Here is a 14,213-nt window from a genome sequence, read left to right on the forward strand (position 1 = left end):
GTATTTGAAAAAACACATTTTTTTGTTTACCTATTTAGTGTCACTTTAATTTGTATCCGTATGAAGTGCATTTAATTAAATGCAAACACTTAACATAATACGTTGCATTTCTCATATAAAACTGCAACTTATTTTCAAATTAGAACATATAAACAATCTAGAATGGTTAGATATGATACAGAATGACTGGTGCCGGTAGCAAACTTTGAAAATATCTCTTTACGAATGAAATAAGGGGAAAAAAGCATGAAATTTAATGCCAAATTTAATGGAGTTTCAGTTTTATTATCCCAATTGAATTACATTTAAAGTTTCTTATAATTTACGAAGCTCAATACATGGTTTCATTTCAGAAATTTATTTGATATACAGCATAATTTGTTTTATTTATTTTTGTTGTTAATCGAATTTGTATGTGAATCTGTTTATTGTGAGTGAATGTGTGCGTGGACGTTTTGAATATTTGAATTGATTTTGGTGAAATGATAAATTGTTTAATTAAATATTTCTTTATTCATTTGTATGCAATAACAACTGATTTAATTAATGTTTGTCTAGTTGTTTTGGCAGCTGTAGTCCCGTTTCACTTAAACTCAATTTAGCGGCCGCAACCAATTGTGGATTTTCTGCTAAACAGTCTGCTAAAGCAACAAGTAGAACATCTAAAATCGCGAGAGAACGGCTTGATTAGAAATGTTTGATTTTGGATTGTGATGACGTGCTATTTATACCTAAAACTGATTTCTGCAAAGCGGGTGATATTCGGCCGCTTGATCCTTCGCTTTCAAGGAACGTCGTCATTCGTTGCAGAGTTGTTTGAGCTTCATCAGATCCTTTTGCTAATGACTGTGCAAACATTGCCTGGAAAGAGATAGAGAGTTTGGGTTGGGGGGAATGTTAAAATGTTAACTAATGCTGAGTGCCGAAAGTGATGAATTCCATTCTTTTTTACCTTGGCTAATTGATATATTACTTCTTCTAGTGAATATTCTGCATAAAGAAAATCGGCCAATCTTAGTCGACCAGATGCTTCATCTAAATTGATGGAATGCTCTACACGTGGAACTAATTTCAAATTTATTATTGATTCATATTTATAATTGCGCCAGAAATCTATCAAACTTTTTGGCATTACCTTTTGTTTTCGATTCATTTGGGATCTCATTCAGTTGCATAAGTGACGCTGGAATTTCACCATATTGATTGTTGGTCAGCGGAGGAATCACTGACTTCTCAACCAAAACGATTGGCTTTTGTGTTGTAGTGGTTGTGGTTGTTGTTGTCGCAATCAGCTGTGGATAGCTCTATAGAAAAAATAGCATTAAACAAATTTATTTCGCACCGATCGATGACGGTAAAGCGATTTCAATGTGATATATGATTTTTTTTTCACCTACCCTAATTGAATTGTCCTCGATTAAATCAACTTGTCGATTCGCTGAGTACGCATTTTCCAAATAATCAATTCCCATTGAAATATCTCGCAAAAATTTGATTGCATTTTCACGTGACATCTGCAATGGCACATTTTAAATTAATATAACAATTGAAATACGTCACAATGTGATTATATTATGCGGGATTTTTTTGTTGCCAGGTTTGTTTAAGCGAAACTTGCATTTTGATTACGCAACTATTTTGATTAAATTTTAAATATTCAAGTCCATGTATAATCATTTTGGTCACATGACATATTATCCCTGTGTTCAGATCTGGAGATGACATTTTTCATGTTGTGCATGTGAGCAACTTTATTCATCTTTCATATTTCAATCAAACTTGAAATTGGTTTCGCGGTGCAAGCCAAATTATGCAAGCATATTGCTCGGTTCAAATCAAAACTTATTTGGATTCAAATTTAATGAAAATAAACAAACAACACAAAAAAAAAATGATTCGTCGAAGCATGGCAAGTGCTTTCAAACGAAGAACATTGCGATGGATTGCATATGGAAATGTTTGTTTGGTCGATTAAAATCGAAACTGCAATACATACCAATCCCTTTCGAATGAATTCTTCAACGGCTTTGGCTACACCCTCTTCGTCGCCAGTCCAAAAAACATACTGCGCCATGTCCAATGCACTATATTGTCCACCGCTATGCTTAAACAGATATTCCGCATTCTATTGAAGCCATACAAAAAAAAATTGGTTATGATAGTATACAAATAAGACTTTACATATAGGTCTAGATCATATGTGTAACAAGCAAATATACATGAGCGATATACTATTTTAAGATTCATGTAACAATGAACGATGGCCAACAACAAATAATATTTAACGTAAGCTTATTAAACATTACATAAACACGTCTTTTCAGATTATTATTTTTACATTTGCGTTCATGCTTCGTGTTCAACGGACAGAAAAAAGTCAATCAGGTTTTATTTTATTCTTATAATTAACCCTCTAGCGCATTAATTTTTGTAAGCGTATTGAACTTGGTTCCTTCAGTGAATTTTGACGCGAAAATGCTTGCGGAATTAGCCAAAGTACCAAATTCTTCATGGATCAAAATATGCAATTGACAAAAATTGAAAAAAATTAAATAATTTTTTTTCATGGAATATTTCACTACTTTTAAAAAATCACTTAACCCCACAAGAGTCAATTGAGTCCCAAGTAAAACAGTGAACATTCCACAACGTATTTTAAGTTGAAGCGATTTGAAATCTTGTTTACATTCTATCCAAGTTATTATAATGCCTATAAATAGGCAGTCTAATGCTCTGGAGGGTTAATATAACTTTGCGTTAGTCGAATGTTTCCTATACAAATGATAGATTTTCCGAGAAAAAAATATATAATGCATTCAAAGCGAGTTCGATTTCCAATCAATTTTGCTACAAATCAAAATGTCTAAAACGACTATGTTTTCATGAAGATGAGATGGATAAACAAGAGACAGTTGCAGTCTTTCATTCAATATTATTAGAAAAGGAGAGAAAAAAAGTGTCAAACAACTACAAATCAAATGGAAGCACAAGTCTTGAACGGATTAAGGAACCTTAGCGCCATTCATATTTCCCGAGCGTCTTTCACCATTATTTGTGATCTCAATAGGAGGTGTGCTCTCATGTTCAACGCCCGAAGAACTGTTGTCTACTGATATTTGGCTCGAGGACGTTGCTATTGCAGTGGATGTTGCAGTGGTTGGTATACTTGTAGTACTTACAATTTCTGGATTTTGTCCAAACGCTAATCGTGCAGCTCCATGATATTGCTGATTGTTTTTTTTTTATTGGTAGCAATGAAACAAAATAAAAAAGATTTATCGAATTTTTAACATAAATTTTTTCGAGCCAATTGATTTATTCTGACATTCATATTGTCATTAAAGTTGGCAACTTGACATTCAATGATTCAATCAATGCAACAAATTTACCTTGGGCTGAGCGCCTTGTGTGCGGATGCCACTCGAATTTGCATTCGCATTTACGTTTTCATTCGTGCTTGCATTCGTATTAGACGATACATTGTCGGAATGAATGTCATCAACGGATGTGGCTTTGTTGGTCACCTCAGTTTCGACGGGCTGTTTTTCAACAGTTTCAATTTGACCATGCTCATCACCGTTCACTGCAGCTGCTAACTGCATTTCAAGTGTTGCCAATTTTTCATCATGTTTATCTGTGTCTGTACTGCTCGCTGCATGTTTTAAGCTCTCTAAGTCTATTACATCTTGGTCCACCTTTGCCTAAAATCATATTGGCAAACATTTTAATCGCAATAATACAAGTATGTTTAGCATAAAAAATGCTGAACATTTTAATTTATGACACATTCATACATTTTGTCGGAAAAATCTAAACAAGAATAAGAATAAACTTACCTCCTCATGATTACGTTTAATATAAGTATTATGACGTGCATCTGAAATTATAAATTATAATTATTGGCTGTGAACGAAAATAGATTAAAAAATGTTCACTTTCTGGACCAAATTTCCATTATTGATTCCCCAATTTGGGAAAGTATGTCGTTGAAAAAACGATAAATGTGAGAAAAAAAACAAAACTTATCAAAGAACTGCCGTTTTCGAACATGTACGATTTGCCTTTTTTAATTTTAACCGGTCAACAATAACCCGAAACATGCACAAATTATCTATCATCTTACTCTTACAATTCTAAATAATACATACATATTTTTTTTAAATTGTGCTAATGGTAACGAGGCAAATCACAATAATTCGGTTTATTTTCGAATAGAAAATTATGAAGAGCAATTTTTGTTTTTTTATTACTGGAATACATAATTACGTATGAAGTTGAGAATGGCGTAACTTGAAATTCAAAAGATTTTATAGAAAAAATCGAACAACATGTGTTATATCATATAACTTATATGAAAGCTTTTGAATAATGTAATGCGCAATTTTCTGTCTGCTCCTATCGTCACTCCAACTGGCAGGATACAAATAACAAATAACCCTTCTGGCAACACAATTGGAAGAGATAATTTACATTCAATTGATCAGAAATAAACCATTTGAATACTGCTTCAAATTCAAATGACAACGAAATAGAGTGAAGAGATCACTTCACAAATGAAAAGATCGGACAACTATCAGAGCAATTTAGAAATTTAGCGTCTAATTTACCGTCGCAATTCCAAGAAGTTTTTTTTTTTTTTGGATGAAACAGCAAGCTGTCATATTCATTATTGGTGCCGATTCTGTATGTTATGGTGCAAAAATAATCGAAGTCTATTAAGCAGTGATCAGGCTCACCGGAAGTTATAATGGCATCTTCTTGTCATTTATGAAAATATAATTAGGTATCACAAGCGATCCGTTCAGAATACAGAAAATTTTCAACAAATTTTTGTTTTACTATTTTATACCATCAATATCTGGAAGCGATGAAATGTGTATTGGTGATCCAAATTAAAGTATCATTTAGCATTTTTAATTGATTTTGTTTTGAATTCCGAAAATGAAGATGTTACGTTAGTCGGCCATCGAAAAAACGAGATTAAAAATTAAAAGATATGAAAATTCTTACAAAACCAAAAAAAAACTTAAATTTCCCAACATTTATGGTAATGTGTTTACTTTAAGTCACTTTTGGTCACCTTTAGGGATAATACAAAATATTATATGATTATTATAAAGCCCTGTAAGTGAGACGCTTGCCAAAATCAATATTGGAATACAATGCAAAAAAATGTTCTTGATTACGAAATGTTGTAGTATCTAGTTTGTGGAATATCTCTGTTCATTTTTCTTTTCTCTTGTCTTTTTTTTTTCTCATTTTATTATTGTTCAGTTTTCTATTTTTGCATTTATCGAATTGGACTGTTCTCATGTGCAGCTCAAGAAGAAGAAAAAAATGTTCAGTTTGCCCGACTGCATGTATAGAATTGTCGACTATTGTTACTAGATTGTGTTGCTGGCTGCACCAATGAATCATCTTATGCATTGTTTGCCGAGTACACAGAAGTAGAAGTCTGCATAGTATCACAGAAAAAACGTTCATCACATTGCCAAACGAAACGAATGCACTCCGCAATTTCAGCGCAAAGAGAAAAGAAGCGACAAAAAAAGCATTCTTCATTGTTGGCTCATCACTTAGTCCTATTGCCAGTGCGTCAACTGTGAGCTCAAAGCCAAAGTGGCGTGAGGCAATCTCTTTTTGCTCTTCGCTTTTTCTCTACAAAATTCCAGTTTTCCAGTCTTATGATTTTAATAGTATGAAACTGCAGCCAACTTGATCTTTACTGGTTAAGGCTTTTAGAGTATATAGGCGAAGGGCGACAAGAAAAAAAAATAAATATCAAAGAAAATAAAATCCAAACAATATATACTGCAGCATTAACAAGACTATAATAAATCAACCAAATTACAAGCTGTAATAGTCTCGGTTTACGAATAGTTGTTGTTTTCAATTCTCGCTAGCAGTGTTTACTTTTCAAATTTCCCCATATATTTGTTTCTTATTTTTTGCGCTTCGGTGGTAATTTATTTCATATATATTGTACTCGTGACTATATTAAATGGAACATTCTCATATTAAGCAAAAGAAAAATTAAGAGAAACGATATAATTTGCCAAAAGAGCAAAAAGAGGTTTTTGTCAAGTCGCGCTTCGCACGAATATGTTTCAAATCTTAATTTTGTGCACTTTTAAAAACTAAATTCACATTTGATGCACACTCACTTTATTACATGGATATTATTTACTCTTATGATAGAACTCTTGCCCCTACCGGTTGCAGATAATCGCATTTGTTTTTTTAAATCCACAACTCTAATAAGATTTTCGGAATTTTTTTTTTCAATTTCATTATTCAAATATAAACAATGAATACCAATTATTGACAGAAAAGCTCAAGCAATGAACATCAAACGCTTCATCTTTTTTGTTCCGCAGACACGAACTTAGTTTCAAGAAGTGATAAAACAATAATATTAAGAATAATAATGATATTATTTCATCGCTTCAATGTGAGTTGAGTCGATTGAATATTTCTTCTATATAAAAAATCAATAAAGCCATTTTGGTGTTTCTAACATCCATATGTAATGGCCATAGATTTTGTTTAATCGCAAATCACACATCATTTTGCCTTTCATATTGTATATTGGATTTGACGAATCACTCATATTGTAACTGACAACACCATGATTTAGTAGGTAATTTGTTTGCTCTGGCTTCAATAAAAAAATATTCCCAACATACACAAAATGATATATGCATTGATGTTTGCTTGTAAATTTCCATAATTTATTTCATTTTTAATATTTGATTATCAGTTTGCACATTCGGATGACAAATGATTTGCAACTTAATCGATTCATCAATGTAATTACGCTTTTCTATGTGTGATAAACATGTGGCATACACTCTTATTATGCGTAAATTTGTTTTTTATTTAACTTGAATGGGCTCTGGAAAATGGTCAATAAAAGCAATTGCGTTCTTTCTTTCGTGCAGAGAATTGTTCGAAATATTTCAAAGCTCAATATTTTATAGAATGTTTTGGATCGTATGATTTTGAATTTTGATTCAATAGAACTCATCTTATTGGAAACATATTGCTTTAGTTCGTCAAAATATGCGCGTGTCTATTGTATTACCTTGTTACACAAGAAAAACAATTGTTAACATGCAGAAATATAATGGCGCTGTCTGATATTTTGCCTCCAAATAATGATTTGATACTTCTACCTCGACAGACTGATATTAGCGGATTTATGATTTATTCTGGAGGGGTGTGTTTTATTTGTTATTTTATGTATTTTGACAGAAATTGTGGATAATAAAACTATAGACTTCAGCAAATATATCACCGTAGCTTTTGAACAGATATATCTCATTTAAAATTTCTCATCAAAAATGTTCACCTGAAATTGGATCTGGCATTTGTAAATATTTAAATTTATTCATTATAATTGAGCGTCTAATATATATAAAATAAAGTGAAAGGATTGCAAAACGACGAGAACTATATTCTTATATACAAAACGCCAAGCACACAAATTCTTTAATACAAATATGTTGACAATTTCAAAGCTTTCTCATGTAACAGCTTTAGCTGATATGTATATGGGTCACAGTACGAATGTTTGATTTGCGTTTCATTTTTATATGATTTGTCTGCAACAAACGGCATTTGGATAGTACAGACAGTTTGGATATTCGTATATATAAAATTCAGAACGGATACGGATAATTATTTACGGATGTTGGCTATTTTTTTCTTCTTCTTCTTCATATTGTCTTTATATCTCTTATATCAACAAAGTCAATGTCGGTCGCAAATTAGTGCACTAATCACAATGGACTGAACATGGAATACATCATGGCTTAATCGTGACTTAAATCTGGGTGATTGGCATAATTTGCCCTGGCCTCCGATTTAGCTATTTTTTGGTAATAAATTTTCGTTTATTGAATGAATTTAACTCGAAAACTCGACTAGTTTCAGTTGAATTTGAGTTTTGATCCAAAGAAAAGTTTCAACATTTCCAAACCGAAATGAATCGAATATTTTTTCTTTATTGATATCAATTGTATATTTAATGACAATGCAAAATGCAATTCATTAACTTTAATATGGTGGCTATAAATCACGACGAAACATAATTAAATCACGTATTTTGATATTTTGCCATGCTGTCAAAGAATGATGAAATGCGAGACCGTTTTTCTTTCGCTCTATCTCTTTCAATTTTTATGAACATTATTTATAATAACATACTCTATGTAAACGTTTAAATGGATTTCATTTAATGAAAAGCTTCTTGTGTAAGTGGCGGAAAACACTCATCGAGACATTTATAAATTTCATTTGAATTTATGTAAGTGAAAATTCAAGCGGCCAGACTTATGCAAATGAACAGGAATGGGATTTTCTGTATTTCGCATGCCGCATATTCATTAGTGTAAAATGATAATTTAATATTTAAATAGTTTTTTCTTTTCTTTTCATATAACACAATTGCAGGCGACAAACATTCATTTTCATTTTTCCGGCAGTTATAAAGAGGCAATAAAAATCCACAAATCAAATAAATTATGTTGAATTATAGATATTTACAACAGAGAATGTATTTTAAATGCAACCAGCTACTAGTCATAAAAACACTAAGAACAGCGTCATCCATGAAATAAAAACACATTATGATTTTGGTGATTTTTTCAAAGTTGAATATGATATTTCGTATAATTTTTTAAAAATAAATTTCCATACAGCACATCTTTTGAATATCGCATTGAATGAAACACGTTCAAATGAGTGGTTTGACATTGTAGAATCCTTAGAGTACACTTGAATACCTTCTTGCAAATCAAATCAGCGAGCGTCAAATCAGTTTATTCAATTCAAACAAAAAAAACGCCGAGTTTAAAAAAAAATTGCTTCGAAGCTGAGCTTGCAATAACTGTTGTCCTTAATATGGATATGAATTATGGGGCGACATTGCTACAGTACACTCAACAACTTAAGATAAGCTCTTAGAAATGTCAGAGATTTTTGTAGATTAAACGAAAATAATAGAGATTACACATGAAGAACCAACACAAAGTTGGATACATATTATCTCCACTAGTAGTGAATTAAAGCAATTTGATTTTCCACTATCCCACTATATGTATGGCTCAAGATGAATATGACGAAAAAGAAATGGAAAAAAAATCATTGCCACTATAAAATCGCGTAGAGGATGAAGAGAAAGATTGGATTGAATAAACAGTGAGTGGCACAAGTATGGACAGTTTTTTTTGTGTAAACATTTCTTGTCAAGCTCTCTCAGCCATTATCCAGCTCTAATATCAAAAAAGATGATGGGTTACCATTTGACGAGTTTTCTATGTATTTATGTTATGTTTTTTTTTTCTCTGTCTGAATTTTTACTACGATGTACCCATCATTCGCCGGATTCGGAATTTAATGTAAAATCCTAGCAAATACAAAAGTGAATATATACTAGCAAAATGTAAAAAAAAAATCGAAAATTGTGTCGAACATTGCGATATGAGAGAGAATGGACGATGAAAAGTAGATACAAAATATCCCATTCGATTTCACAGTGACAGTGTGAGATAATATCGACAATTGTCATGGTTTCGGTTTGCTAATGGCTAAAGATATAGCTGGTTGCTTCTCTATTTGCCTTTTAACCTAATATCATATCATCCTTCTTAACGCATGGCATTATTCGTGACCTTTTTATTTTGATGAAAATATACCAGAATTCAAGAGGTCAAAGCTGATTTCATTTGATTTGATGCATCGTTCTCTTTGTTCTTCGGATGAAGAAAAATAATAATCCAAATTTCAACGAAAAGGCTATGAATCACAAATTGATTCATCTCCAAATTAATGGTAAATTAATTGAACGAACCTAATAAAACACTTCAATCTATGAATTGAAAAAAAAACAACGGTTTCCCATTTCATGGATAACATTTAATTAAGTGTCAAATTTGCAGACGGAATTTATGTACCGCTGACACAGTCACTGGTTAAGACAACACTAAACTAGAGACGCACCGAGTTATAATGAAAATATTTTTTAATTTTTTTTTGTACATTCTAGAGACTATTCGTTTGATGAACAAAAAAACGCGGGTAATTCAAGATGTTGAGAACTTTTAATTGTTTTTCAATGCATGCGGTCAGTTGGAAAATGAAAAAATAAACTTTGTATAGACCAAACAATATCATTCCGCTCAAATGAATAACCCTTGGCAATGTATCCAGTGTCGGTGGCTACTACTCTTTTTTTTTGGTTAAATACTTACTTGAAGATATGGTATCAGTGGAAAGGGAATGATGTCTGTTGGCTGAAAGTCTGCTTGATGCTGGCATTAAAAGTGAAAGTGAAGCTGCTTGGCTGTAGCCGATAAGGCATGTACATATCAGCATTCCAAACGAAATACGTCGCATCACTTGCATCTTCGACAAACTATCAAAAAGAAGAAAAAAAACAACACCGTATAACAATAAAGTGAGGATGAAAAAAAAGAGAAACACAACAAGAAATTGTGTCAGTTATCAGTTATTAAGCTCAAATGTACCATAACACATAGTGAATTCTATGTCACAGTTTTACGATCGGAAAAGTTTAACAACTTTCGAGAGAGAGAGAAGAAAAAAAAATGAAAAAGAAAAAGTTCAAAACAAATTATGGCAAAAGTTAAAGTTTTAGAGGACACGTAGCAATGCATGTTGTTTCATTTCTCTGGCTTCCTCGTATAAACCGTTTCGTTTTTCTATTATATCTCACAATTTACTACGCAATGAATGATTTTCACATTTTTCGTCCAGCTGTTTCACTGCTTTCACTAAAAATTCTTCGACGTATTCAGCATATTGTTTTCCATTTATGTCGTCCAAAAAATCGGAGATGAAAATCAAACTAATTAAATAATAAGTGCCATTCTTTAAATTCAATTGGCGAAATGTATGAATTTATCGCGCTGTAAAAATCTTTCGCGGTTATTGCTAAATATGTATAAAATATATACCACCGATCATTCGTTTAGTTTAGTATAATTGGCCAAAAAACTGTATTTACGCATAACAATTACGGCATGAAGATTTTTCTCTATTTCATCTAAGATACGCATGAACACGCGATTAGTATTGTTTTTTTTTTTATTTTCAACTAGATCATTAAGTTATCATTATTGAGAATTGCGCCTTCAATACAGTATGATTGCGTGCACTTTGGTGCTCAAAGCTAATTAGTAACGTCGTGCTAACAAGTGATTGATTGATTCCGAAGAATTATTTCTATCCAAATACTTGAAAAAAAAAAATTGAGCTTGTTTTTATATCTTATTTATTTAAGCAAGCGTGTGACACAGTTTGTGCAGACTGCACAATGCCAGTTATTTATTTCGAAGTTTGGTTGTGTATACTTCTTTGAATTAAGAATTCCTTTTAAATTCACGCATGAATTGGTCTAAGATGGCTATTAAATTCTTTTTAAAAAAATAATTGTTCACTCACAATTTATGATCAGTCATAACAAACGGCAATAAACCGTTTGGCACGGAGGATATAAAAAAAAATGAGAAAAATACTATCAATTTCAAGTATTGAGAAATGAAATTGGTTTGGTTTATCACATCTAAAAATTGTGCTCAAACGATGTATGAATGTATTGAATATTTTATTTTAACGATAAACGTATCCTTTCTAAGCTTGATTTTGGTTTCTACAGTACAATTCAAAAAATGGTTGATTATATATGTCAAAGTTTGCTTTTGTCAATTCGTGTGACAATATTTTTACTTTGATTCGATTCATTTTACTATAAACTACTTACTATTTAAGTACGAAGCAAAACAATCGGTTTATCTCATAAAATTTGTAGGTCAAAGAATGCTTTGTTTTATCTCGAATTTTTGGGCATCATTTTTTGTTAAAATCAAAATCAAAACCACCCTCAGTAAGTTATATTCATTTTCCGATTTATGTATTTTGTTTTTTTGTTTGTTTTCGTAAAAGAGATCTAAGCAAATTTAAATAAATAAATATTTTTCCAATTTTGGTTGGTGCTAATGTTGAATTCAAAATAAATACAAATACAAAAATGTGTGTGTCGCAACATAAGCTAATTTGCTTTTTGCCACGATTGAAGCGTACTGATGGATCGCACAAAAACATTTTATGTGGTATTTTTCATGGAATTTCGGTTTGGTTGACCTCAACACAGAAACCACTTTATAATATTTAAATTTTGAATTGAAGGAAACCACATAAATGAAAATTACGCTAAATGAAATGGAAAGTTGAAAGAAATTTTGTTCGGATCCAATAGAACCTTCATCATTATTATTTCAAAAGAATACCATTTAAACGCACTGAAAACACGTTCCGCCTTTATGTTCAATAATCAAATTATTTGCTGCGGAGAATGTTTATGGAGGCGAAATCGTGGAACATGTTTTTGTCAATTTTCAATTGAATTGATGAACGCTTCAATTTTCTTCAGACATAAACAATTGTTGCGACGTACATGTATTCGAATTCGAAAAGTGATCCATGATTATTTGACAAAATCCCTAATTTTAATTCAATTATGTAGCCAAAAATCGATATTTATGATTACATTAATTATTTCAATCGTTGGGGTCGTAATCTAATAGACATTGATATTTTCCTCTATGCTTATGCCATGTAAAATTTATAATGTGAGTCAATTGATAAGATGCAGAATAAGAATCGTATATGTCATTAAAGCGTTTGAATTCGGCGAAATGGAACAATCAAAAATCAAATCACTCATCGGCTAATAGAACGTAAATAAAAACGAAACTCTTATTCATAGGCGGTAATTTTCTCTGTTTTACTTCGGCTCAACGCACATTTCCATCGATAATATTTTCACAGGCACATTTTTATGTAAATAGATGTACTTTTTCATTTATTCAATAGATTACTGTTCGTCTCCCTTATTATGTTCACACCAATGTCACTTGGACATAATGCATTCACAAACCATATCCATTGTCTCTGACCTTTTAGTCGCATTACATTTAATCAAATTAAATCAATAAATAAATATTATGACGATTTTATTCAAATTTAAAATCGGTCCACAAGTCAGTGAAACGCAGTTTCTTTGAAATCTATATCACAATTCGAATGAAAATGTTTCAACTTATATATTGATTAATATTGACAAATAATTATTTTGAATGATTGATCTTTTGCACAAATGATTTTCCGTTAACATTTTAACTGCATGTCCAATTTTGTTCGATTGAAGAGAAACTTAAAAAACAAAAATTTAGATAATTTAATCAAATTAACTTACTTTTTTCACATTGATTTTTAATTAAGCCGAATTTGAATTGATGGCTGTACAATGTACACTATACGTATGTAACAACGTTTCAGTGTGAACAAGTTATGTTATGGGATTGGCGAATGTTTACTACACAAGTCAAAAACGGATTCTACTTTTTTACAGTCGACGAATACTAAAGTAAATAAATAACGCATCTGGATGGAAGCTTCCGTTCACTTTGAAAGCAAAACTCGTTTTGTCATCAATGTGGAAAATTCTTCGCACAAATAATTTTCCAACTGTGGATAGCATGCCGTTCATGATGACGGCATTGTGTGTGCCAGTTAAAGCTTTCATTTTCCATACAATGTTAAGTCATAGCATTCATAAATCTATGTTGTCCTTTTTTTAAACTAATATTCTCTATCAAAAGCTTTGATAATGGTTTGAACAATATGTAAAAATGAAAAATCATTAGACATTTTCAATTTTATTGAATATAAACTGACTTTTGCAAATTTTATAATAAATTAATTTTGCAGAAACTATTCATTTCAGATGTAGTATAATTCAATATTTCCAAAAAAATTCGGGAAAATCAACTGTTTTGGTCTTATATCATTTTTTATGTATATCATAATGTTATTTATTTGATATGATGTTAGGCGAAGAAAGTCAAATCTTTGAGTTCTTGGATTGATGCACATTTGAAACGGTATCCAAGAGATGGCGTTACTTGTTGGTAGAAGCTTAAAAAGTTCAACGATAGAAAAAAAAAACGAAGAAAATAAAATTCAATTGAAAGTTAAAAACCTATATGTTATAGTCAAAACTAATTTTGTTTTCCAAATTAATCATAAAAATTTATAAAACATCCCATTTATTGAAAAAAAATCGATAACAAAATGCTAAAAATGGATAAAAATCGTATAGTTTGTTTGTATGTGTCATGGTGTGGCGA

At 31.3% G+C, this 14,213-nt stretch overlaps 1 protein-coding gene across 3 annotated transcripts; it reads right to left on the reverse strand.

The window, feature by feature from the left end:
- Window positions 1-252: 252 nt before the first annotated feature.
- Window positions 253-13,518, reverse strand: LOC116337750. Of its 3 annotated transcripts, none has more exons than XM_031762607.1 (11): window positions 13,280-13,518; window positions 10,254-10,417; window positions 3,837-3,877; window positions 3,390-3,701; window positions 3,180-3,227; window positions 1,997-2,125; window positions 1,398-1,514; window positions 1,136-1,304; window positions 953-1,065; window positions 732-861; window positions 253-662 (listed from the first exon to the last, which is right to left on the reverse strand). In XM_031762607.1, the coding sequence occupies exons 2-11, from the start codon at window positions 10,405-10,407 to the stop codon at window positions 544-546; spliced, it is 1,332 nt and encodes a 443-aa protein (XP_031618467.1). In that variant the 5' UTR covers window positions 10,408-10,417; window positions 13,280-13,518; the 3' UTR covers window positions 253-543. The 3 variants fall into 3 exon arrangements, with proteins under 3 accessions (XP_031618467.1, XP_031618466.1, XP_031618465.1); XM_031762606.1 differs by having other exon boundaries at window positions 953-1,053; window positions 3,012-3,227; XM_031762605.1 differs by having other exon boundaries at window positions 3,012-3,227.
- Window positions 13,519-14,213: the final 695 nt, after the last annotated feature.

This window comes from Contarinia nasturtii, unplaced genomic scaffold (genome assembly GCF_009176525.2).
Source record: "Contarinia nasturtii isolate CC-2019 unplaced genomic scaffold, AAFC_CNas_1.1 Cnas_scaffold_285, whole genome shotgun sequence".
Taxonomy (NCBI): domain Eukaryota; kingdom Metazoa; phylum Arthropoda; class Insecta; order Diptera; family Cecidomyiidae; genus Contarinia; species Contarinia nasturtii.

Bases quoted from the DNA above. Each gene is read 5' to 3' on its own strand.
- LOC116337750 (XM_031762605.1), bottom strand. From the start codon at position 10,407: ATGCAAGTGATGCGACGTATTTCGTTTGGAATGCTGATATGTACATGC. The intron at 3,878-10,253 runs GTAAGTATTTAA...TTATAATTTCAG, and splicing joins CACTGATACCATATCTTCAA to ATGCACGTCATAATACTTAT. The intron at 862-952 runs GTAAAAAAGAAT...ATCTCTTTCCAG, and splicing joins TAATATATCAATTAGCCAAG to GCAATGTTTGCACAGTCATT.